General features: G+C 46.3%; 1 protein-coding gene across 2 annotated transcripts in view; it reads right to left on the bottom strand.

The window, feature by feature from the left end:
* zfat (zinc finger and AT hook domain containing) overlaps positions 1-27,604 on the bottom strand; it is a 209,263-nt gene that overhangs the window by 72,032 nt on the left and 109,627 nt on the right. For both annotated transcript variants that reach the window (XM_085992470.1, XM_085992468.1), the window contains exons 7-9: positions 25,754-25,986; positions 12,216-12,303; positions 1,931-2,080 (exon numbers count right to left, since the gene is read on the bottom strand). In XM_085992470.1, the coding sequence (XP_085848596.1) occupies positions 1,931-2,080; positions 12,216-12,303; positions 25,754-25,986 (471 nt within the window). The remainder of the gene's footprint in view (positions 1-1,930; positions 2,081-12,215; positions 12,304-25,753; positions 25,987-27,604) is intronic.

The raw sequence follows: 27,604 nt of genomic DNA, 5'->3' as shown, positions 1-27,604 counted from the left end.
CAGTATAACTTTAACCATTTTAATGCTGCAACTTAAAGTTTAAATAACTTGACAACTAAAAATGTAAGTATTTCAAAATTTAAGTTCCAGTTGAAATTTTAATTAATTTGAAGGCTTGGACCTCGTTGAGGCCTGAACCCCCGGGCAAGCCTTTGACTCAATTTATGAGCAAGCTGATGCTGTGAACACCTGCAGTTAAAACTGAAAATTTAATGGTGAAATTACTAACTATTTGAAAGGTGCAAATTAAAATTTGAGTTACTAAGTTAAAGTAAATGGAAAGATTTAAGACTTTATTCCTAACTAAAAGTTGAATCCCTGGAATGCAACTTAATTTAATTTATCAGAAGGATAATACCATGAGCAATGCCACAGCAAATAGCTCAACAGTTAATAAAGTTGCTGCTATGACAGCTCCACATTAATCATCACAGTACCTGTGCTAAAAATTTAACAAGCTAGCACACGTAGAGTTTTTGCTGATCACTCCATTGTGAAACACTTTGCATGTTTCACTTCATTAAAATCTCTACATCAATGCAATTGTTATTAATGAAGCAGCCCATGCCAGTCCACAGAAGAACCTGGAAAATATCCAGGCCCTACAACATCACCCTTATCGAGTCCCCAACTATCAACATCCCAGTGGTCACCATTGACAAGAAGTTCAACTAGACTGGACATAGCGGCAGCATGACTAGATGAGTAAGGCAGAGGCTTGGTACTCTGCGACGAGTGGATCACTTCATCACTCTACAAAACCTCTCCATCATCTACAAGGCTGAAGTCAGGACTGTGTTGGCATACTCATTATTAGCCTGTATAAGTCCAGCAGCAACAACACTCAAGGAGCTTGCAACCAGAGCAGAACACTGACTGGTGCCCCGGCACTGGACTCAATATCCACCCTCAACCACTGGGGCACTGTGGCTGCACGATCTACAGAATACACTGCAGCAACTCAGCAAAGTAACTTCAACAGCACCTCCGAGCCCTCCAACCTGTACCACTGGACAAGGGCAGCAGGATCTTGGGATCACCAGCATCCTCAAGTCACACACCATCCAGACTTGGACAGATACAGGAAACTTTGTGCTATCCGGCACCGACGGGACCAAGCTGTTGCCGTCCCATCAAAAGTGCCGGACAAACCAGCGCTAATGTTGAAACATACGGAGATTTTGAGCTTCGTATCTGGCAACAAACCCTGTTGCTTAGCAACAGCTTCTAAAAAGTCGGCCGTACCTTGCAAGCGTCTCTGTAGCTTAGCAACAGCTTCAGCGAGACCTTGCAGAGCCTGACTGGTGAAAAAAAAGCAACGAAAAGAAAAAAAAACTAACGAAACGGCTCCTGATTTTTGCCGGTGGCTCGAGCATTCCGGACAGTTAACCTCCAGATAAACCAAAGTTTCCTGTACTGCCATTCTTTCAATGATTGAGTAAAATGCTGGAATTCCCTACCCAACGCCACTATGGGAGCACTATCGTCAAAAGGCCCATTAGTGATTCAAGGTCAAGGCACCACCTTCGCAGGACAACTAGGAAAGGGTAGTTAAACAAAATTGAGCTTTGCCAGTGTTGCCTATATCCTGAGAACAAATAATAATTTAAAAATAGCCAGAAGAGTAAAATATGGAACCGATTCAGTGGTTCCATCGCAATGCTAGTAGGTCCACAATGCATCAAGGGCAAGTAGCTTGGACAGCTGACCTTACGTCATTTTGTGAGGTCACTATATTTCAACAATTATCAAACACCCTTCTATAGCCTGGTGACGTTCACTATCTAGCCCCTATTTGGGTGAGATAGGGGAGGTCAGTCAGAACTTGTGGAAATGTATACCAGCAACACACAGTGCCTTTGGGAGAAAGAATAAGGGGGGGGAAATCCGAATTAAGAAATAAGTTATCAATGTGCTAGTGCATTCATACCTTCATGTGCCCAGATATGGCGCTGCAGGTCTGTACCATTCTTCCGGAAATAGCAGTCACAGTAAGGACATTTCACTGCTCGCTTTCCAATCAGCCCTTTTAGTTGTACTCGTTTCCCCAGAATCTCTGAGATGGTGCTCATAGGGACCTCTGCAAATTGATGTTAAGAAGGTTTAGATTAGTGATTTGGTGGCCTGTTGGGCAATGGCAATGGCCTTCAAAATTAAAATCTTGTACGACGAGGGGCAGACGTGTACAAAATGGAGATACTCATTTAATGGAGAATTACAGAACATTTATGGTGGACGCCTGCTCTCAATCAGGAAGAGTTTCAGATGGGAGCAAGCAGAAGAGCCTAAAAGAGCAGAGAAAATTATGAGAGAATTTTTAAAAGTAAAGTGTATTTACCTAAAAAAAGTGACTTGTAGAGTGTTAGTAAATTAGATTTAGAATGGGAGGAGCACTCCATGCTGCACATTCAGCTAAGTATGGGGGCCTTCCTGCCAGTTAGCACCACATTGTGCTGAGCGAGTTCAGCACCTGGTGAGTGAAGCGCTGGGGCATTTGAAAATCCAAAAACACAGGACCGTAATTTAAATAAGTTATCTCCGACAAATGTTCCCGACGTAGACTCCTGACCCAATATGTTGGACGGCACACTTCCAGTCAGAATGTGCGATGCTTCCTGCCTTCCATATTGGATGCTTGGGAGACAATTTAACACCCAATAAATGGGTACTATGTAGCCAAATTTCTAGGCTTAGTGGTCTAATGACCCTTTTTACAAAAATAATCCTTCAAGGCCACCTCTCTGAAAGGAATGCAGTCAGGTAATAAGGAGGTAACAATTAGACAGAAGGCCTTTTATTGATCCGCTTGAGGCCATAACTACCTGATTGAAGAGTGGCATTTAGAGCACAATAATTGTCTCAGTGAACCCGTTGAGGTGGAAAAACCACAAAAAGTCCACTCTGTTCATCACTATTCAACGACCCCTGCATGTCAGGTGAGAACAGAATCAAACACCCCTGCTGTCAAATAACACGATGGTCAAATAACACGGTGGCAGTCTGTGGCTTAATCTCCTCTGTGCACTAACAGGAATTTAAAGAGTTAAATCAATCCACTCTTTTTGTGCATTGGTTCATGAAGTTCATGTTTATTCTAAACAGGTTAACAACTGGGTTGAAATTGCAAATACAGTAATTTAATGTGAATGTGTTATCCAGTGTGCTAAAAATAATGCACAGAGAAAATTTAAATATCAGTGTCATGGGTCACAGCTTCAGGCCACTTCAGAAAGTTACTGGAGAGTGTCCCACACCCAACACTCATGCACATCCAAGGAGTGAGGCACTAGCTTAATTCTCAACCCACACGCCAATGCATTCTTTTTCAATTGGGAGCTTCTTCATGGACAAAGGTGAGAATTGAAAAAGACAAGACCTGCTTTTCCTTCATTCTCACCCTCACCTTCCCCAGAGAACGGTCACAAGATTTGTGAAGATTTTTTTAATGTTGTCAATATTTTGCAACTGCTAAATTTACTTTCCTTACTTATCGAGGGAATACATGTTACAATAAACGGTTGGGTGGTTTCTAAAAATAGGGAGCATGAGTTCATCAAATAAAATGACCAATAGTATCCTTTTAAAAGAAGTAGGCCAACATAAATAGGATAACTCTTCGTTCTAATTTAATTCTAATTTGTTGTTATTTTTTCAACTAATATATATATAAATTCTGGTCATCATACCATGTGAAAGTGACCATATCCAAGTGCCAGCTTGGCTCATTTGGTAGCACTCTTGCCTCCGCGTCAGAAAGTTGTGAATTTAAGTTGCTCTCCAGGTCTTGGACAGATACTGCATGCAAAACTGAGGGATTGCTACTTTTCATGAGAAGGTGTTCCATAGATCTACTACCCAGGGAGGAGGGGGGGGGCAAAAAAGTTTAATATTTAGTTTTGCTGAAGGTCTGCCAATTTTGTGCTCTTCACCTGTTTTCACAGTTCCAGTTAAGTAATCTGCTTACATCCACATTATCTGTACCTTTCAGCATTTTAAAGAGACAAATCATGTTCCTTCTCATCTTCTTGGCTCTAATAACAAATATTTCAATTTCAGTTTTGTCAGGCTTTCCTCGTGACTTTATAGGAACAGGAGGTGGCCATTCAGCTCTTCAAGCCTGTTCCGCCATTCAATTAATCATGGCTGATCTGTATCCATCTGCCATCCTTGGTTCTGTAACCCTTAACACCCATGCCTAACAAAAATCTATCAATCTTGAGTACAGAAGTTTCTGTTCATCATAATAGTATAATTTTACAGCCAAGTTGAAAACTGACAATGTGCTCACCTAGAGGAAGTCTTAAAGTTTCAGGTTCACAGTGGTTACAATATAACTGCAAGCAATGCAAAACAAACTTTTAAAACTTAAACCTGAAGCCACATCAGCACTTCAACTGTGCCGTTAACTTCACTATGGTTATAAAGTTGCCAGCATTTGAATTCTAGAGAATGGAGTTCTGCATTTCTTGGTTATTAATTTTATCCCACAGGGACCCGGGTTCGAATCCGGCCTCGGGCGACTGTCTGTGTGGAGTTTGCATATTCTCCCCGTGTTTGCGTGGTTTTCCTCCGGGTGCTCCGGTTTCCTCCCACAGTCCAAAGATGTGCAGGTTAGGTTGATTGGCTATGATAAATTGACCCTTAGTGTTAGGGGGATTAAATACGTGGGGTTACAGGATAGGGTGGGATATGTGTTGGTGTAGGGGTTACTGGGATCGGGTGGGATATGTGTCGGTGCAGGCTCGATGGGCCGAAATGGCCTCTATCTGCACTGTAGGGTTTCTGTGATTCTGTGATTATGGCCTCTAGAAGCTTACCCACTACTGATGTTAGGGTGACTGGATCAATAGTTACCTCATTTATTTCCCCCCCCTTTTTTGAAGAGATGTTATATTGGTAACTCTCTAGTCCCTGGCAAAACTTCCATATCCAATGAAGTTTAAAAGCCAGAGGCTCTGTTCTTTCCTCTCTTACTTCTTTCACTATTCCAAGATTCATGCCATCAGGGCTTGGTGCCTTTTTAACTTCCAGTTCCACTATTTGTTTCATTACTACTTCCTTAGCTATACTTATCCTAACTAATTGCTCGACTTCATTCTCTTATACTCTAATTCTCATTACTACACACATTGGTACATACACTGATCTTTGAAGGTGGCAGGACAAGTTGATAAGGCTGCTAAAAAAGCAGCTGGGATCCTTGGCTTTATAAACAAAGGCAGAGAGTACAAAAGCAAGGAAATTATGCTAAACCTTTATAAATGACTGGTTAGGCCCCAGCTGGAGTATTGTCCAATTCTGGGCACTATACTTTTGGAATGATGTCAAGGCATTAGAGAGGGTGCAGAGTTGATTTACTAGAATGGTACCAACATGCAAGACTTCAGTTATGTGGAGAGACTGGAGAAGCTGGGGTTGTTCTCCTTAGAGCAGTAAAGGTTAAGGGGAGATTTGATAGAGGTGCTCAAAATCATGAAGGCTTTTGATAGAGTAAAGAAGGAGAAACTATTTCCAGTGGCAAAAGAATTAGCAACCAGAGGACAGATTTAAGGTCATTGGCAAAAGAACCCGAAGCAAGATGAGAATTTTTTAATGCAGCAAGTTATGATGATCTGAAAAGGTAGTGGAAGCAGATTCAATAATAACTTTCAAAAGGGAATTGGATAAATACTTGAATGGGAAAAATTTGCAGGGCTATGGGGAAAGAGCAGGGAAATGGGACAAATTGGATAGCTATTTGAAATAACCGGCACAGGCACAATAGGCCTCCTCTATGCTGTAGCATTCTATGGTTTATCTGCAAACTGAGATGGAGTGCTCATTTATTATCACCACCATTCCTTAATCCTTCGTGGTTTCCTCCCAAACTTTTCCCATTTTCTATCTTCTTGAAGGGAAGCAGTTAACAATATTGTGAATTTAAAACAATAAGACAGCAATATGCAGAAATCACTGAAAAAGCGTCAAGAAGTTTTGAGTAGGCCTCTATTTTGCAAAAACTGTTAAGGAAGAAAGGAGGCAAATTCCACAGGACTGAGAAATTATACCAAGTGGTCAAAGACTGCTGAGGCAGATGGAATTGTTAAGAGAGGGAACATTGGAGACACACAAGGCCTTGAGAGGGCATGCACACAGATAAGGGAAGCCTACACATTCCAATCGTCTAGAAAAATAGATAATGACACCTGCTTCAACATCTCGGAAAGTTGAGTGACTCACAACAGCCAACTGTTCGTCATAAATGCCTGGCAGCAGTGGGTGATTGGACAAAATGGGACTTCTATTAACATTTACTCATGCCCCAAATAGCAAGAACCATATAAAAATGGGACGTTATGGCAGGTTCGGCATTGCAGTCGATGGAAGCCTAACGAAGCTCCGCCTAGAGGAGGATGTCCCACCAGAATAGTCAAATGCCATGCGAGAGCTGATCACTCTGCTGCCTTGACGTTGATTCCTTGGTTTAAAGATTTAAAGTAGTGTGACTTGCTTTGGCTGGCTACTGTCCAGGTCCACGAGTCACTGGATCATCTGTATCCATACACACTTTTGAAGAATACTCCCTATGCAAGGGTATAGTTTGAAGGCACCCCAAGTGGCCATTCTTCATGCACGAACCTAGACCTTGACCCAAACTATTTGAATTTACAGTCGAACACGATTTTTCCTCACTATGTCCACACACATGCATTTCCAGTAGATGTTATTGGATGGCAAGCAGGAGTAATAAGCTTGGATTATTTTCCCTTCTTAAATCGGAGGCGGCGGGACATAAAGCAGAGAGTGGAGGAACAGTGCAGACCTAATCGGAGGCAGCGGCGGCGGGACATAAAGCAGAGAGCGGAGGAACAGCGCGGACCTAATCGGAGGCAGGACATAAAGCAGAGAGCGGAGGAACAGCGCGGACCTAAATCGGAGGAGGCGGCAGCGGGACATAAAGCAGAGAGCGGAGGAACAGCACAGACCTAATCAGAGGCAGCGGCAGCGGGACATAAAGCAGAGAGCGGAGGAACAGCACGGACCTAATTGGAGGAGGCGGCAGCGGGACATAAAGCAGAGAGCGGAGGAACAGCACGGACCTAATCAGAGGCAGTGGCAGTGGGACATAAAGCAGAGAGCGGAGGAACAGCACGGACCGAACTGGAGGCAGCGGCGGCAGCAGCCAAACCTTCCCTGATTTCCAAAAATACCAAGGTGTGACATCACAGGACAGCAGGTAAGTGATTGGTTGGTGAGTATTAAGGTTTTATTTTCTCTAAACTAAGATAGTGGTTTATACTAGGAGCGGTAAACTATAACAGACTGTATTAAATTTATAGCTTAACTAGTTAAACTAATAGAGGTATGGCGGGGCAGCTCAGTCCCGTGATTTGCACATCCTGTGCCATGTGGGAAGCCCTGGATCCTTTGCGTAGCCTGGATGACCGCGTGTGCAGGAAGTGTCGCCAGTTACAGCAGCTCGAGTTCTGGGTTTCAGAGCTTAAGCGGCAGCTGGAGTCACTACAGTGCATCAGCGAGGGCTGAGAAATACTTGGAAAGCATGTTTGTAGAAGTGGTCACCCCACAGCAAAGGCAGAGAGGGAATGGGTGACCACCAGACAGAGGAGGAGGACCAGGCAGGTAGGGCAGGAATCCCCAGAGTGCATATCGCTCACTAACCGGTTCACAGTTCTGGAAACTGGTGGGGGTGATGGCTCCTCTGGGGAGAGCAGCTAGAGCCAAGGCCACGGCACCACCGGTGGCTCAGCTGCACAGGGGGGAGGAAGAAGAGTGGAAGAGCAATAGTGATAGGGGATTCATTAGTTAGGCAAACAGATAGGCATTTCTGTGGACGCAGGCGTGACTCCAGGGTGGTATGCTGCCTCCCTGGTGCCAGGGTCAAGGATGTCACTGAGCGGCTGCAGAACACTCCGAGGGGGGAGGGTGAACAGCCAGAGGTCAATGTCCATATCGGTACCAACAACATAGGCAGAAAGAGGGATGAGATCCTGCAGGCAGACTATAGGGAACTAGGAAAGAGATTAAAAAGCAGGAACTCAAAAGGTAGTAATCTCCGGATTACTCCCGGTGCCAGGTGCTAGTGAATACAGGAATAGGATGAATGCGTGGCTGGAGAGATGGTGCAGGAAGGAGGGCTTTAGATTCCCGAGCCATTGGGACCATTTCTGGGGAAGGTGGGGCCTGTACAAGCCAGACAGGTTACACCCCAACGGAGCCAGGACCAATACTCTCGTGGGGAGGTTTGCTAGTGCTGTTGGGGAGGGTTTAAACAAGCTTGACAGAGGGATGAGCACCAACATATAGGAGTAGAAAGGAGGAATAAGGTACATAAAAGAGTGAGTGTGTTGGATAGTACTAGAGAAGAAAGTAGTATTAGAGGCAGAAGCAGTACCATATTAGAGAGGAGCAGACTAAGAGAGACTACAACAAATTCAAAAATGGGTTTAGAATGCATGTATGTAAATTCACAAAGCATGGTGAATAAGGTTGGTGAGCTGCAAGCACAATTAGCCATATGGCAATATGATGTTGCGGCAATAACGGAAATGTGGCTTAAAAGCAGTGAGGACTGGGCACTTAATATTCAAGGGTACAAGGTGTTCAGAAAAGATAGGGAAGGAAAAAAGGGAAGTGGGGTGGCAGTGCTGATTAAGGAAGACATTGTAGTGTTGGAAAGGGAGGATGTTCTTGAGGGGACAAGGGCAGAATCCATTTGGTTAGAGTTGAGGAGCAAAAAGGGTATGATCACACTTGGGGATATTCTATAGGCCTTCAAATAGTGAGAGGGAGGTAGAGGAGCAAATCTGCAGGGAAATCGCAGAGATATGCAAGAGCTATAGAGTGGTGATATTGGGGGACTTTAATTACCCAAATATTAATTGGGATGATGCTAGGGTAAAGGGAAAGGAGGGGGAGGAATTTCTGAAATGTGTTCAGGAAAATTTCCTTGACCAGTATGCTCTTGGCCCAACTAGGCATTGCTGGATCTGGTGCTGGGGAATGAGGTGGGCCAGATCGACCAAGTGTCTGTCGGAGAACACTTTGGTACGAGTGATCATCGGATCATAAGATTTAGATTAGCAATGGAGAGGAGCAAGGAATAATCTAGAGTGGAACTTCTAAACTGGAATAGGGCTAACTTCAATGGGATGCGAAAGGATCTTGCCAGGGTAAAATGGAACTAAAGACTGACAGGAAAAACTGTAACGGAACAATGGATGATCTTTAAGGAGAAGATGTTCCAAGTACAGGCTTGGTACATTCCAACAAGAGGGAAGGGTAACGGAACCAAAGCAAGGGCTCCTTGGATGACGAGGGAGATAGAGAAGATGATGAAACAAAAAAAAGAGGGTGTATGATGCATGTCAGGTGCATTCTTCAAGGGAGAACCAGAGTGGATAAGTCACCTGATCCAGGTGGCTTGCATCTCAGGTTGCTAAGGGAATTGGAGGAGGAGATAGCAGAAGCGCTTGCCATAATTTTCCAATCTTCCCCAGATGAGGGGGAGGTGCCTGAGGATTGGAAAGTGGCAAATGTGACACCATTGTTCAAGAAAGGGTGTAAAGACAATCCTAGTAACCTCAGGCCGGTCAGTTTAACATCAGTGGTGGGTAAAGTTTTAGAAACTATAATCAAGGGAAAAATTAACGGGCACTTGGAGAGGTTTAAGCTAATTAAGGAGAGCCAACACGGATTTGTAAAAGGCAGATCGTGTTTGACTAATCTAATTGAATTTTTTGATGAAGTAACAGGGAGGATCAATGAAGGGAATGCAATGGATGTTGTCTACATGGATTTTCGGAAGGCGTTTGACTTTCACATAGAAGGCTGGTTAACAAAATTGAGGCTCATGGAATAGGTGGGTCAGTGGTAGCTTGGATAAGGAATTGGCTTAAGGACAAAAAAACAGCAAGTTGTGGTAAATGGCTGCTTTTCAGACTGGAAGATGGTAGACAGTGGTGTTCTCCAAGGGTTAGTGCTGGGGCCACTGCTTTTTTTGATATATATAAATGATCTGGATATTGGAATACAGAGTAGAATTTCTAAATTTACTGATGAAACCAAACTTGGGGGTGTGGCAAACAGTGATGTTGATACCAATCGACTGCAACAACACATAGAAAGGCTAGCAGAATGGGCAGACAAGTAGCAGATGGAATTTAATACAGAGAAGTGTGAGGTGATGCATTTTGGCAGAAAGAACAGGGAGAGGTAATATACACTTAATGGCAGTTTTAAAGAGTGTGCAGGGACAGAGGGACCTGGGAGTTAATGTGCATAGGTCCCTGAAGGTGGCAGGACATTTTGAGAGAGTGGTTAACAACGCATATGCGATCTTGGGCTTCATAAATAGAGGTATTGAGTACAAAAGTAGAGAAGTTATGCTGAACCTTTATAAAGCGCTGGTTAGACTACAACTGGAGTATTGCATCCAGTTCTGGTCACCACACTTTAGGAAGGATGTGAAGGCCCTTGAGAGGGTGCAGAGGAGATTTACCAGAATGGTTCCGGGAATGGGGGATCTTGGCTACAAGGACAGGTTGGAGAAGCTGGACTTGTTTTCATTAGAGCAAAGGAGGTTAGGGGTGATTTGATAGAGTTGTACAAGATTATGATGGGTTTGGATAGCCTAGACGGGGAAAGGCTGTTCCCACTAGTTGATGGTACAAGGACTAGGGGACAAAGATTTAAGGTTTTGGGCAAGAGATACAGGGGGGACGTGAGGAAAAACTTTTTTTTTTTTACACAGTGAGTGGTGAGGACCTGGAACTCGCTGCCAACAGAAGTAGCGGAAGCGGGGACACTCAATGTTTTCAAGGGGAGACTGGATAGGCACTTGAGGGAAATAAACTTGCAGGGCTACGGGGATAGAGCGGGGGAATGGGACTGACTGGATCGCGCCACAAAGAGCCGGCACGGACTCAATGGGCCGAATGGCCTCCTTCTGTACCGTTATGACTCTATGGGCAGGATTTTCATTGGGCCGTGGAGGCCGGATTGGAGGCGTGTGGGGAGTTAAAATCTCGAAATCAGGGAGCACGAACTCATCCCGCCCCCAACCCGCCTCCATGCCAGTTTCAAAAGAGGCAGATACCCGACCTGTGCTGGGAGCCGCCTCCCCGAGGCAGGAAGGGGATTAGTGCCAATTAACTGCCTGTTAACAGGCAATTTTTAGCCTAATCCCTATTTTTATTGCTGAAGTGTCGGATTCCCGACGGCTCCAAACCACACCAAGTTAGCGAGGCAGACCGTCGGGCTGAAGGGCTTGGAGGGTTCGCGATGTCTGGTGTTCAGGTGAGTGATGGGTGCAGGAGTTCAGAGGTAAGTGTGTTTGGTGTGTGTAAAGTGGTTAAAGAAGTTTTATTTACATTTACTTACCTTTAGAGCCTTCCTTCCTTCAGGTCTCGGGAGTCCCTCATCTCACCGGCACAGAAAGCAGAATGGCTATGAGCTGTCAAAAGTTGCAGCATTCAGCTTTCTGTTCTGGAGAGATCTCTAAATCAGCCTGAGAGGAAGGAATTAACTTGGAGTAAAGATTGTCAGTGTTTGACAGCTTCAAACAGCTGTCAAACGCTGATATTTCATCTGTCAAAAGCTTTTGACAGATGAAATGGCAATCTGTGACGTCACCTGTTGCCGGGTGGCCCTTAATTGGCCTGCTGAGCCCGCTGGGTGGGCTCAACAAGGTCAATCAAGTGAAAATCGCGTGGGTTGGCTAGAACTCGATGGTGGCGGGACTACAACCCCGAAAGTTGTAGTCCCGCCTCCTACCCGCCTCCTCAATGATAATCCAGCCCTATGACTTTAGCCTAGGGCTACTGAAGATAAATGTGGCATCCCAACTACTGCATCGGATGAGATCAGTTAACTCATGACAAAACAAGGATATTTCCTCTTTAAAAATAACAGATAGTTTATGGGCCTTACCAAGGAAATGAATGAATTGTGATAGTGTCCCTGTAAAGAAACTGGCAGTTACTAATGAACGAGCTTTTATCCACAATGATCACTGAACTTAGCAAATGTCACTCAATTTTCAATCTTAGATTTATATGTATTTAATTCAAAATGCAAGACTTTTCTATATGCCCCTTGAGTTATTAACCCGACCTTGAACGTACAAAATAAAAGACAAAATAGTGTAACACACCTCAGTTCAGAGACTAACTTTATCCATCACTTAATTAAGACTTAATGCAGATATGATAACTCACCTGGATGGTATGTGGTGATGTGAGACTTGATCAGACGATCATCAGAAAAGGATTTTTCACAGACAGGGCAAGTATAAGTCTTCTTATCCTGAATAGAAGCATTGCAAAACAAGGAAGCAGAAAGTTGTCAGCACAATCATTACTCTCTTTTGCCTGTACATGTGCACATGTATCCAACCATATAAAATATAAGTATTGCTTCTACTGCGGCCGCTTGTTGTGTCCTGCTGAACTGTTTCATTTGTGTGAACCCCATGACTCAAATATCTCTCATGCGATTGTTTTTTTAAAAATTAGTTTTTATAGGATGTGGGCATCGCTGGCAAGGCCAGCATTTATTGCCCATCCCTAATTGCCCTCGAGAAGGTGGTGGTGAGCTGCCTTCTTGAACCGCTGCAGTCCATGTGGTGAAGGTACTCCCACAGTGCTGTTAGGTCGGGAGTTCCAGGATTTTGACCCAGCGACGATGAAGGATTGGCGATATACTTCTAAGTCAGGATGGTGTGAGGCTTGGAGGGAAAATTGGAGGTGGTGGTGTTCCCATGCACCTGCTGCCCTTGTCCTTCTAGGTGGAAGAGGTCATGGGTGGGAGGTGTTGCCGAAGAAACCTCGTCGAGTTGCTGCAGTGCATCTTGTAGATGGTACGCACTGTAGCCACGGTACGCCGGTGGTGGAGGGAGTGAATGTTTAAGGTGCTAGAGAGGGTGCCAATCAAGTGGGCTGCTTTGTCCTGGATGGTGTTGAGCTTCTTGAGTGCTGTTGGAGCTGCACTCATCCAGGCAAGTGGAGAGTATTCCAGCACACTCCTTACTTGTGCCTTGAAGATGGTAGAAAGGCTTTGGGGAATCAGGAGGTAAGACACTCGGCACAGAATACTTAGCCTCTGACCTGCTCTTGTTGCCACAGTATTCATGTGGCTGGTCCAGTTAAGTTTTTTGTCAATGGTGACCCCCAGGATGTTGATGGTGGGGGATTCAGTGATGGTAATGCCGTTGAATGTGAAGGGGCAGTGTTTAGATTCTCGCTTATTGGATAGTCATTGTCTGGCACTTCTGTGGCGCGAATGTTACCTGCCACTTATCAGCCCAAGCCTGAACGTCATCCAGGTCTTGTTGCATGCGGGCATGGACTGCTTCATTATCTGAGGAGTTGTCAATGGCACTGAACACTGTGCAGTCACCAGCGAACATCCCCATTTCTGACCTTATGTTGGAGGGAAGGTCATTGATGAAGCAGCTGAAGATGGTTGGGCCTAGGACACTGCCCTGAGGAACTTCTGCAGCAATGTCCTGGGGTTGTGATGATTGGCCTTCAATCACCACAACCATCTTCCTTTGTGCTAGGTATGACTCCAGCCAGTGAAGAGTTTTCCCTCCGATTCCCATTGACTTCAGTTTTACTAGGGCTCCTTCATGCCATACTCGTTCAAATGCTGCCTTGATGTCAAGGGCAGTCACTCTCACCTCACCTCTGGAATTCAGCTCCTTCGTCCATGTTTGGAGCAAGGCTGTAATGAGGTCTGGAGCCAAGTGGTCTTGGCGGAACTCAAACTGGGCATCAGTGAGCAGGTTATTGGTGAGTAAGTGCCACTTGAGGACACCTTCCATCACTTTGCTGATAATTGAGAGTAGGCTGATGGTGCGGTAATTGGCCGGGTTGGATTTGTCCTGCTTTTTGTGGACAGGACACACATGGGCAGTTTTCCACATTGTCGGATAGATTCCAGTGTTGTAGCTGTACTGCAACAGCTTGGCTAGAGGTGCGGCTAGTTCTGGAGCACAAGTCACAAACCATCCTGACTTGGAAATATATTGCCATTCCTGCTTCATTACTGGGTCACAATCCTGGAACTCCCTACCTAACAGCATTGTATGTGCACCTTCACCATTCGGACTGCAACAGTTCAAGAAGGCCCATCGCCATCTTCTCAAGGGCAACTGGGGATGGGCAATAAATGCCAGCCAACCTTGCCAGCGATGCCCATATCCTGAGAATTAATAATAAAAACCATCATGTGAAAGGCCTCCATGTGGGATCCAAAATTTCCCCGAAGATGCACGGCCACGCAGTAATCTTAAAAGGTCCCGCGCAGGCCGCTCACCGGCTTTTACATTGTAAATACCGCCCATGGACAGAAATTTAAAGGGGCCACGCATTAAAAGAAACAGACTGCGCAGAACAAAGCGCAGCTTACAGGGAGCATTGGTGGGATGTGGAGAGTGAATAATAATGTCACAGATCAAGTCTGACCCCCAGCACAAGTTGTTAGAAACCACAAGCCCTCCATTTATCAGTTGTTAATATTGCTGTGCTGCCTGACATTTTACAAAAGTCTCTGACAGCATTTAATTGACGCCTGCTAATTTGAATGATTAATAATACATTGAGTCATGTGGTTAACGGATGATTAGAAGGAAAATTGAATAAGGCTGCCATTGAACGTCAAATTACATGACATTCATACACCACTTCAACTTTGTTCTGCAGCTGATGTTACTTTACTAAATTCATTTGGAACACGTGATAATCAGCTACTATCTCAATTATTAACACTGGTGCTGAATCAAGTAGCAAGATTCTTTCCATTACTTTCCCTCACAATAGTGAATTGTACATAAACACATTTCCAAACACCAGCACCTCCTTTGCCACAGGGGCAGACTCATAAATCATGATTCACCTAAATAAATTAAGGCATCATTCATTCCCAACCATTAATAATCATATACTGTTTGAAATGTAATTTCAGATGAAGACTCTTTATGTGATTGTATTCATCCTTTCTGAATAACTTTGTTGTATTCTCATTTAGTGTCATCATCCACTTCCACAAGCAGAGGGTACCTTGGCCTCTCCACAGGCAGAAGGGACCTCAGCAACTTTGATGAGCCAAGCCCCACTGCAGAACTCTGCACAGAAAGGCAAGATTTCATCACATTTCACCATAGCATGTCCTGATGGTATTTTCTAGGCCTAGACTGAGAGTTAAAGATATGACCCTATACATTTTCCAAGCTCTATCCTCTCCAATTATTTTTTTATTTGGGGGATATTAATTCAAGTCCCAGGAGAAGCCTAGGCATCATTCAGTAAAGGATCAACTGAGCTGCTGGGGAGGGGGTAGTAATAACAGATTCTGACTGAAATTTTACTACCTGTAGCAACAGATTCACCATGCGCTCATGGGAAAACAATTAGAAGTAATTTAACTATTTTGAAGATCAAGAACAAGACCACATTTATCCAGGCAAACTATGCACTACAGTGGAATTCATGTTAAAATGTGGAAGTTAGGAATAAGAAAGGGAGTCTGGTGCAATGTTTTCACCCAAAAGAAAAGTTGTGAACTAAATTATCAGGGAGGTCCACTGCAGGACATACAAAGTTCCAACTGGAAGTGGAAGCTCAGTTTTTTGGGGTAATCGTAGAATGAAAAGAACAAACTTTATATATATCATCTTTCACTAAGTCAAGATGTCCCAAGGCACTTTACAGTGAAGTATTTTTGAAGTGTAGGCCCTTTGTAATGTAGAAAATGAAGCTCAGGAAGATCCTGCAAATAGAAATGAGATAACTGACCAGATAATATGTTTTCTAGTGTTGGTAGTTGAAGGATAAATGTTGGCCAAGCCATCGGGTAAACTCTCCTGCCCCGTTTCAAAATAGTGCCGTGGGGTCTTTGTTGCCACCTGAAAGGATAGACGTGGCCTTGGTTTAACGTCTCCTCTAAAACGGCACTTCCAGCAATGCAGTAATCCCCCAGTACTAAACCAAGCTAACAACTAGATTATGTGCTCAAAGCTTGGAGTGGGGCTTGAACCCACAACCCAGTGTTCCAGCCGTGCTGCACTCTTGTCCATCTTCCCACTGTATAAATGGCCTAATGTAGAAATTTCTGGACAAAAATGATTTTGCAACTGTTATGGCAAAGCGATGCGCAATTTCTGAAAGCAGAAGAAATATGCACATGCCCCTCTTCATTGCCAGGATGAATAGAATATCTTACTCTCTATGATGGCTGTTTATTTTTCACCCACTTTCCAAGGTTAGGGATTAAACTCTTGAGTCAGTTGTTTCATTTGGAACATATGGGCCCAGTAATTCCTGTCACAACACGTGAGTAAGGACGGGGTACTCACGCGTGTGCCAGGAGGAATTGTCGGTTTTCAGCATGCACAGCGCATGCGCTGAAAACCGGCATTTCCTGTCCTCTGACCCAAGGGGTTAAGAGGCTGAACGCATGCGCGGTATCGGGCAGCGCGTGCGACTTGGATTTCCTGTATTTTTACAGATTTGCGCATGTGTAAAGGCCTCCGGTTTTTACGCATTGAGAAACCACACGTAAGTACTTAGTTTTACAGGTAAGTGGTCTTTTAGTACAATTTAGAATTTTTTTTTTCCCCACAGGTTTATTATTTTTAAAGAATCTACAGTAAGGTAAGTTTAGTTTCAGACCCTATTTTTTAAAAATTTATTTTTTTCAAAAATTTGATTAATTGTTTAAAATAGTTTTTTAAAGTTATTCATAGTTAATTTAATTATTGGGATGCTTTTTAAAATTTTATTTAAAGTTTAAGTAGTGTTTTGGGGTGCAGTACTTTTCATGAGTTTGACAGTCTTTACTATCAAACTTATGAATGAAGTTTCCCCTCCCCTGATTGGCCGAACAGTGCTCACCTGATCCCAGCCGGCACATCGCACTAACTACGCCGCTGGGTCAGGTTAGCACAGCGCGCCGGGATCAGAACCTGGCCACTGACAGGAAATCCACTGCGGGCCAGATTTCAGATGTCGGCGCGCAGGGTGAGCGCACATCGGGGGCTTGCACGCGCGGCAAGCCCCCGACAGGAATTACTGGGCCATGATAATCAGCTGCTGTCTCAGTCGTTAACTCTGGCACTGAATCCAGCAGCAAAATTCTTTGCATTGCTTTCCCTCTATTTCTCTCATGGTAGTGGAATTGTAGGTAAACACAGTTCTGAACTCCAGCACCACCCTTGCCTCAGGGGCAGACTCATAAAACTTCGACTATGGCGAACTATAGTGAATAGTTGAGGCCTCAGCACAGATCCTTGTGGGGCACCACTAGTCACTTCCTTCCAATTTGCGTATATATCCATTATTATGCCTACTCTCTGTCTTCTACCGCCTAACCAATCTCCTATACACCCAATCTTTAGGTCATCGGCAAACTTGAATATATTACTCTTTATCGTGTTATCAAAGTCTGCTCCTAGGTTCCTAATACCATATATGGGCATGAGATTCTGAGATTAATTTAAATGACAACATAGAAATTATCAACATTTCCAAGAGTCAGTGCAGACACTAATAATTAATGCTGCATTGATAATGCATTACTGGTCTGAGTAGCTCACAGCCTGTGGCTCCATATTTATATTAAGGACTGCGAATCACTGATATCTGTGCTTAAAACATGTACATGGCTCCATTGCTGGTTGGAATTTTCAACATTTTCCGTCATGTGAGTGTCTGCTTCTCAAAATTTGTTATTAAAAACTCAGCTTTTAGTGGATTCCCTGAGCATTATTAAACATCATTGCAGCCCAAGCTGGGCGTTCCTCAGCGTGGAACCAGTGCCTGAATCTGGAGTTATAACAACAACAACTTGCATTTATATATTACAGGAAGCCCTCTTTTATCCGTCACCGACGGGACCAGTGTGGTGCTGGTTGATCAAAAAGTCCGGATTACAGAGAGGTATACTTAGCAAGGTACGAGAGCCCCGTACATGGCCACAGGTGCAGGAGCCCCGGTTACCCGGCACTTGTGCACGAGTCCCGGTTACACGGCCACAGATCCAGGAGTCCCTGTTGCACGGCCACAGGTGCAGGAACCCCAGTTACACAGCCACAGATCCAGGAACCCCGGTTACACGGCCACTAATATATAGTAAAACTTACCTGAACCTACTCCCAAATTTTGCCGTTTAAGAGAGATTTCCGGATATTTAGGTGTCGGTTAAAAGAGAGTTCCCTGTATTTCTTTAACACAGTAAAATGTCCCAGGATGTTTCGCAGGCGAGTCTTCAAACAAAATTTGACACCGAGCCACATAAGGAGATATTAGGACAGATGGCCAAAAGCTTGGCCAAAGAGGTAGGTTTTAAGGAGCACCTTAAAAGGAGGAGAGGTAGAGAGGCGGAGAGGTTTAGGGAGGGATTTCCAGAGCTTAGGGTCTAGGCAGCTAAAAGCACTGTCACCAATGGTGGAGTGATTAAAATAGGGGATGCGCAAGAGGCCAGAATTGGAGAAGCGCAGGGATCTCGGAGGGTTGTAGAGCTGGAGTAGGTTACAGATTAGGGAGGTATTTGAAAATAAGAGAGAATTTTAAAATTGAGGCGTTGTCAATGTCGGTCAGCGAACACTGGGGTGATGGGTGAACAGGACTTGGTGCGAGTTAGGATACGGGTCAGTGAGTCCAGGGGTGCTGGGTGAACAGGACTTGGTGCGAGTTAGGATACGGGTCAGCGAACACTGGGGTGATGGGTGAACAGGACTTGGTGCGAGTTAGGATACGGGTCAGTGAGTCCAGGGGTGATGGGTGAACAGGACTTGGTGCGAGTTAGGATACGGGTCAGTGAGTCCAGGGGTGATGGGTGAACAGGACTTGGTGCGAGTTAGGATACGGGTCAGTGAGTCCAGGGGTGATGGGTGAACAGGACTTGGTGCGAGTTAGGATACGGGTCAGTGAGTCCAGGGGTGATGGGTGAACAGGACTTGGTGCGAGTTAGGATACGGGTCAGTGAGTCCAGGGGTGATGGGTGAACAGGACTTGGTGCGAGTTAGGATACGGGTCAGTGAGTCCAGGGGTGATGGGTGAACAGGACTTGGTGCAAGTTAGGATAAGGGCAGCAGGAGTTTTAGAGGAGCTCAAGTTTATGGAGGGCTTCCAGGAGAGCGTTGGAAGAGTCAAGTATAGAGATAACAAAGGCATGGATGCAGGTTTCAGCTGCATATGAGCTGAGGCAGAGGCAGAGTCGAGCGATGTTATGAGATATAAGTAGGCGGTCTTGTTGATAGAGCGGATATGTGGTCGGAAACTCATCTCATAACTAAGGTTGGGAGCAGTCTGGTTGAGCCTCAGACAGTTGCTAGGGAGAGGGATGGAGTCGGTGGCTAGGGAACGGTGTTTGTGATGGGGACCGAAGACAATAGCTTCGGTCTTCCCATTATTTAGTTCATCCAGTACTGGATGTTGGACAAGCAGTCTGACAAATTAGAGACAGCATTGCAGTGGAGTGGGAATCATACCCTCAGTCACAGCCGGCATACAGTTTAGCTATAAGCAAGATTGTATTTTTGCTCTAAAAGATAGTAGCATTGTGTGTAGTTCTGGCCATTCAATGATGGGCAGGATGTTATTGGTCAATGAAGAGGTCAATGAAGATTATTCTGGGTATTATGAACTTAAATTACAAAGGTAGCATTTCCTGATGAAAAGATCATCAGGCCATTTAGCCTGATTATTCAATTCCCTCTTTTCCCCAAGTCCAACCTGGACAGACAGGGGACAGGATTGGCAATGGGATAATGATTGCATTCTGAGCATTCTAAGAAAGTATACCCTTCCTTAGGTAAGTGATGCGCCATCAATTACTCAAAAGACTGAGGTTGAGCGAGTAACAATCAGGCTTTTATTAACTAAAGAATGAAGGTCTTGTCTCGAGTGGTCGACCCGTCCAGAATACTAAGGGACTGGGAGGTAGTCACTTATATACCTGGAATAGTGGGAGGAGTCAGCCGAGGCATGTCCAGACCTGTACCTAGTGGAATACACATACAGACACAGACAGGTATGACAGTGGTTTACCACAGTAAGGAGACCAAAACTGTACACAATACTCTCGGTGTGGTCTCACCAGGGCCCTATATAATTGCAGTAAGACATCTTTACAAATCCTCTTGTAATAAAGGCCATCATACCATTTGCTTTCCTAATTGCTTGCTGTACCTGCATGTTAACTTTCAGTGATTTGTGTACAAGGACACCCAGGTCCCTCTGAACACCAACATTTCCCAATCTCGCACCATTTAAAAAATACTCTGCTTTTCTATTTTTCCTACCAAAGTGGATGACTTCACATTATATTCCCATTTGCCATGTTCTTGCCCACTCACTTAGCCTGTCTATATCCCCTTGAAGCCTCCTTGCATCCTCCTCACAACTTACATTCCCACCCAGCTTTGTAGTATAAGCAAACTTAGATATATTACATTTGGTCCCCCTCATCCAAATCATTGATGTAGATTGTGAATAGCTGAGGCCCAAGCACTGATCCTTGCAGTACCCCACTAGTTACAGCCTGCCAACCCGAAAATGACCCGTTTATTCCTACTCTCTGGTTTTTTGTCCGTTAATCAATCCTCAATCCATGCTAGTATATTGCCCCCAATCCCATGAGCCTTAATTTTATTTAATAATCTCGTGTGGCACCTTATCGAATGCCTTCTGAAAATCCAAATACACCTCCAATGCATCCCCCTTATCTATTCTGCTAGTTACAATCTCAAAAAACTCCAACAGATTTGTCAAACACAATTTCCCTTTCATAAATCCATGTTGGCTCAGCCCAATCCTATTATTATTTTCTAAGTGCCTGTGGTAAACCACTGTTAAACCTGCCTGTGTGGGTGTTTGTATTCCACTGTGTACATGTCTGGACATGCCTCGGCTGACTCCTCCCACGAGTCCAGGTATAAAGGTGACTGCTCCACAGTCCCTCTGTATTCTGGACTGGTCGACCACTCGAGGCACACCTTCATTCTCTTGTTAATAAAAGCCTGTTAGTTACTCGCTTAACCTCAGTCTTTTGAGTAATTGATAGCGCATCAATTTTATTAACAAGATTTTTTTATAATGGAGAAGATCCTCACACCAGCATGCCTAGACTTAGACCATCGGGAGGCGGACGCATCCACCAAGTTTACTCACTGGCTTAGGTGCTTTGAAAGATTCCTGATCGCCTCCGCTGCAACGGTCAAATCAGATGAGGACAAACTGGATGTCCTGACCTCCAAAGTGAACCACCGAGCGTACTCGGTCATCCAGGACGCGACCTCGTACACGGCTGCTCTCAAGCTCCTCAAGGACCAGTACACGCGCCCAGTGAACGAGGTGTACGCTAGGCACCTCCTGGGGAGTCGTAAACAACAACCTGGGGAATCGACCGAGGAATACCTTCAGGCACTGTCTGTGCTTGGCCGGGCCTGTGGTTGTAAGGATGTAAAGGCCGTCGTGTACACAGAGGAACTTATCCGGGACGCTTTTGTAGCGGGCCACAGGTCCAATTACACCCGACAGCGACTGTTGGAGCAGAGTGACCTCGACCTCAACAAGGCCTCTGAACTCGCACTAGCATTGGATGCAGCCTACCGGGGCATGGATGCCTACTCCTCTGCACCGTGGACGCCGCGGGGAACGACAGCCTGGGACACGGTAGGACCGTCTCATAGTGCCGTGCCACCCCAGCCACATCCCAGCAACGGCCCAACTACCGCAGCAGTGTCCCAAGGCCAGAAATGCTACTTCTGTGGCCAGGCCAAACACCCCAGAGCGCGCTGCCCGGCGAAAAATGCGATCTGCTCGGGCTGCGGGAAGAAGGGACACTACGCCAGCGTCTGCAGGGCCAAAGCCACCCCGAACCCCAGCAGCGCCGCGTGTGGGCTGCCATCTTGGGCCTCCCCAGCCATGTGCGAACCACCGGAACAGCAGCCATTTTGGACGCCTCCAGCCACATGGGGATCATGGACGCCGCCATCTTGGACGCCAGCCGGGACGCAGCAGGCCCCCAACACCGCCTCATCTGATACCCGCAGCGACACACCGACCCCTACGCTGGCCTCCGTTACGCTGGACCAAGCGAGACCGCACCAACTGGCCCGGTCCACAATGGACATTAAGGTAAATGGTCACGAAACAACCTGCCTTTTTGACTCTGGGAGCACGGAGAGCTTCATCCACCCCGACACGGTGCGGCGTTGCTCTCTCCCAGTCCTGCCTGCGCACCAGCGGATTTCTATGGCCTCCGAGTCCAGTCGGCAGACATTGGCGGCTACTGCGTGGTGACACTCTTAGTAGACGGGACTGTGTACGATAATTTTAAACTTCTGGTCCTGCCCCACCTCTGCGCTGCCGTTCTACTGGGGTTAGATTTTCAGTGCCACCTTAAAAGTGTTACGATGGCGTACGGTGGACCCCTCCCCCCACTCACAGTCCGCAGCCAGCAGCTTCCAAACTGCCCGCCGCGCACCAGGTGCAACCTCTCCACACTCAGAGTCACCCCCCCCCCCCCCACTGTTTGCTAACCTCACCCCCGACTGTAAGCCCATCGCCACAAAGAGCAGGCGATACAGTGCCGGGGACAGGGTTTTCATTAAAACCGAAGGTGAGCGGCTCCTGAAGGAGGGGATTATTGAGGGCAGCACCAGCCCCTGGCGAGCCCAGGTTGTGGTCGTTAAGACCGGCGAGAAGCAGCGCCTGGTCATCGACTACAGCCAGACAATAAATTGCTACACCCTGCTGGACGCTTACCCACTCCCCCGCATAGCTGATATGGTCAACCAGATCGCGCAGTACCGCGTCTTCTCGACCATTGACCTGAAATCAGCGTACCACCAGCTCCCTATCCGCCCTGAGGACCGCCAGTATACTGCCTTTGAGGCAAACGGCCGCCTCTATCACTTCCTTAGGGTTCCCTTTGGCGTCACCAACGGGGTCTCCGTCTTCCAAAGGGAGATGGACCGGATGGTCGATCAAAATGCGTTGCAGGCCACTTTCCCATATCTGGACAATGTGACCATCTGCGGCCATGACTTGCAGGACCATGACGCAAACCTCGAAAAATTCCTCCACACCGCCCAACTCCTGAACCTGATGTATAACAAGGAGAAGTGCATATTCCGCACAACCCGCCTCGCCATCCTTGGCTGTGTTGTGGAACACGGAGTCATCGGTCCCGACCCCGACCAGATGCGTCCCCTTATGGAACTCCCACTGCCCCACTGCCTCAAGGCCCTGAAGAGGTGCCTAGGGTTTTTCTCCTATTACGCCCAGTGGGTCCCCTACTATGCGGACAAGGCCCGTCCGCTGATCCAGTCCACCTCTTTTCCCTTGACGGCAGAGGCCCGCTTAGCCTTCCACCGTATCAAGGAAGACATTGCCAAAGCCACCATGCACGCAGTGGACGAATCCATCCCCTTCCAGGTGGAAAGCGACGCATCCGACTTTGCCCTGGCCGCTACCCTTAATCAGGCGGGGAGACCCGTGGCCTTCTTTTCACGAACCCTCCAAGGCCCGGAGACCAGACACTCCGCTGTTGAGAAGGAGGCCCAGGCGATTGTGGAGGCTGTGCGTCATTGGAGGCACTACCTGGCCGGAAAACGATTTACCCTGCTCACTGACCAGCGTTCAGTTGCTTTTATGTTTAACAACAAGCAGAGGGGCAAAATCAAAAACGACAAGATCTTGAGGTGGAGAATCAAACTTTCCACCTACAATTACGAGATCTTGTACCGGCCCGGGAAGCTCAATGAACCCCCGGGTGCTCTATCGCGTGGCACCTGCGCCAGCGCGCAGATCGATAGACTGCGGGCCCTCCACAATGACCTCTGCCACCCGGGGGTCACCAGGTTCTTCCACTTCATCAAGGCCCGCAACCTGCCTTACTCCATTGAGGAGGTCAGGACCATGACCAGGAACTGCCAAGTCTGCGCTGAGTGCAAACCGCACTTTTATAGACCAGAGACAGGGCTCACCTGATAAAAGCCACTCGCCACTTCGAGCGCCTGAGCGTTGATTTTAAAGGGCCTCTCCCCCCCTCCGACCGCAATGTGTACTTCCTCAACATTATTGATGAGTACTCCCGTTTCCCGTTCGCCATCCCCTGCCCGGACATGACCAGTGCCACGGTCATTAAATGTCTGAACGACCTCTTCACCCTGTTCGGTTTCCCCAGCTATATCCATAGCGACCGGGGCTCATCGTTTATGAGCGACGAACTCCGCCAGTACCTGCTCGCTAGGGGTATTGCCACAAGCAGGACCACCAGTTACAACCCCCGGGGGAACGGACAGGTGGAAAGAGAGAATGTGACAGTTTGGAAGGCCGCCCTGCTAGCCTTAAAGTCTAGGGGCCTTCCGACCTCCCGCTGGCAGGATGTGCTCCCCGATGCACTCCACTCTATTCGGTCACTGCTCTGCACTGCCACTAACGCCACCCCTCATGAGAAAATGTTCATCTTCCCAAGGAAGTCCACATCGGGGACATCGCTACCGCCATGGCTGACGTCCCCAGGGCCGGTCCTACTGAGAAGACACGTGAGGACCCATAAAACGGACCCCCTGGTCGAGAGGGTCGACCTCCTCCACGCCAACCCCCAGTATGCTTACATTGCGTACCCGGACGGGCGGGAGGACACAGTCTCCATACGAGACCTCGCACCCTCGGGGGCCCCAGTAACCCACTACCACAGCCCCCCCACGATCCAATATCCAACCCCAGCAGACGGCACGCCTGGGCCCCGCGACCCGCTCGACACCCACGAGGACTACACACCAGTGCCCCAGCCTACGCGGGACTTGACGCCGGAAGCTTCACTACCCCTGCCGTCGCCACGTCGATCACAGCGGCAGACAAGACCTCCAGAGAGACTCCAATACACAAACTTTTAATACACTTCACCCCGCCGGACTCATTTTTAAACAAGGGGTGAATGTGGTAAACCACTGTTATACCTGCCTGTGTGGGTGTTTGTATTTCACTGTGTACATGTCTGTACATGCCTCGGCTGACTCCTCCCACGAGTCCAGGTATAAAGGTGACTGCTCCACAGTCCCTCTGTATTCTGGACTGGTCGACCACTCGAGGCACACCTTCATTCTCTTGTTAATAAAAGCCTGTTAGTTACTCGCTTAACCTCAGTCTTTTGAGTAATTGATAGCGCATCAGTGCCCTGTTACCACGTCCTTAATAGATTCTAGCATTTTCCCTCCTACTGATGTCAGGCTAACTGGTCTGTACTTCCCTGTTTTCCCTCTCCCTCCTTTCTTAAATAGTGGGATTGCATGGTGCTTCGAATAGTGCCATGGGATCTTCCACATCCACCCAAAAGGGCAGACGAGGCCTCAGTTTAACATCTCATCGAAAAGAAGCCAACTCCGACAGTGCAGCACACCCTCAGCATTGCACTGGAGTGTCAGCCTAGATTTTTGTGCTCAAGTCTCTGGAGTGGGGCTTGAACCCAGAACCTTCTATCTCAGAGACAACAGAGCTGCCACTACTTAGCCAATAAAGTTTAATGACTAATATCTCCACATCATGAGACACACCTGTAACTGGGATTGGGAAAATTGGTTTTATTTAATGTATGGTTTAAATTTTTTTTTAAATTAGATAGCCCACTCAAAAGTTGAAAACAACCTGGCTGCCTGATGCAAAACCCTGGAGCCAATTTGGAAGCAGCGCTCCTTGGCTGCATCACTTTTTGGCATGGAGAATCATGTGGGTAAGGAACTTACCAGCTCACCGTGGTTCTTCTGGTGTGCTTGCAGCTTGTACTTGTCCGCAGTGGTGTAACCGCATCCCTCGGCCGAGCACCTCAGCTGGATGTTGCTGTGCTTCTGCACGACATGGCGTTTCAGGCAGTTCTTGGTGATGGAGGAATAGCTGCACTGAGAGCAGTAGTACAGGTGCTCCCGAGTGTGCGTCCGAATGTGCATGTCATAGTGGACTTGGTACCAGTATAATTTTCCTTTAAAGAAGGAGCGGGGTGGGAAGAGGGGAAAGAGAGGAGGTCGGGGTGGGGGGTGGTGGTAAGGTTGGGGGGAAAAAGCACCGTAAAATAAATAATTAGGACTAAAACACTGGGCAATTTTCTCAGCCATGATGGAACCTGCATCACAGCCAAAGCAACCTGGTTTTAAAATGGGATACTGCAAGGGACAAACATGTAGTTTTTGCAAAAGCATCAGTTTAAAGTAAAGTATTCATGTTCTTCAGTCTGTCATATCTGTAATCATTTTAAGTAATTCACTGCTAGGTTTCTAAGTATATACTTAAAAGCGATGGTAACCAACATGTGAAATTTGTGCTGGTTTACTTTTAAATTGTTACATATAAAGAAAGAACTTGCATTAATATAGTGCCTTTCACGACCTCAGGAAATCCCAAAGAGTTTTATGTCAATGGCATACTTTTGAACTGTTGTAATGTATGAAATACGGCAGCTGATTTGTCCCACTAACAGCAATGAGATAATGACTAGATAATCTGTCTTTAGTGGTGTCGTTTGAGGGATAAATATTGGCCAGACCACTGGGGCGAACTCCCCTGCTCTTCTTCAATATAGCACCATTGGATCCTTTATGTCCACCTGAGGGAGCCTCGGTTTCCCATCTCATCCGATCTGAAAGACAGCACGTCTGACAGTGACAGCCTAGATTTTGTGCTTCAGTCTCTCGAGTGGGACTTGAACCCACAATCTTCTGACTCAGAGGCGAGTGTGCTACCAACTGAGCCACTGTTGACACTGCCTGGTCCTCCAATGCCCAACAACTGCCCAGCAATTCCCCATGTAATTCTTATGGCTGGTAAAAGCAGGCATAGGGCCTGCTTTCATCAGCGTAAGGGTATATAGAAGGCTTAAATAAAACATTTAAAAATCCAAAATTATGCATATACACTTTAAATGAGTTTATGCAAATATTGGCCTGGATTAAGATGTTTAAAATGATTTATCAAAAAATTTAATTTTTTTTTTATTGAGGTTGCGGCAATGAAGGGACTTATGAATAAAATTGCAATTCAGTACATTTATGATCATTAGAATTCTGTAAATTGTATAATTATTTGGGGATTCCCTTCGTAAATGATTGCAATGGAATCCTCCTTTGTCATTGGAGGACCAGGCCCACGTGATCCCAGGGACGTTTCCGAACTGCTTGCGTCCCTGGGATCCATGGGCCTTTATGCTGCCGTACGCCTGGAGGCCCGAGACCACAACACTTTGCAGCTTGGACGCCTGGAGGTAAATTCGTAAATGTCTCGCAGGTCGGACGTGTACTCCGGAGGCACACGTCCGACCGCAATTTCTAGGCCAATGCTCTTACATTGCTGTTTCATGTTAATAATGGCTGTCTGGAATGCATGAAAACAATCATGGTAACTTTGAATGGTTCAAGGGTATATCTTTATTAAAGTACTCATATCCTCCAGCACTAAGTAATTCACTGCCAGGTTTCTAAATAAATGCTTAAAAGCTATGATAACCTAAATACAAGATAGATTACAGTCGCTTGATTAACATTCAAAATGGCCGCTCATATGTTTTGTCTGGTTTACAGCAGTAATGCCAAGTCTTGGGTTTTAAT

Source organism: Somniosus microcephalus, chromosome 7 (assembly GCF_052327205.1).
Source record: "Somniosus microcephalus isolate GS21.2 chromosome 7, FLI_Smic_1.0, whole genome shotgun sequence".
Taxonomy (NCBI): domain Eukaryota; kingdom Metazoa; phylum Chordata; class Chondrichthyes; order Squaliformes; family Somniosidae; genus Somniosus; species Somniosus microcephalus.
This window is presented reverse-complemented; position numbering and strand designations above follow the sequence as displayed.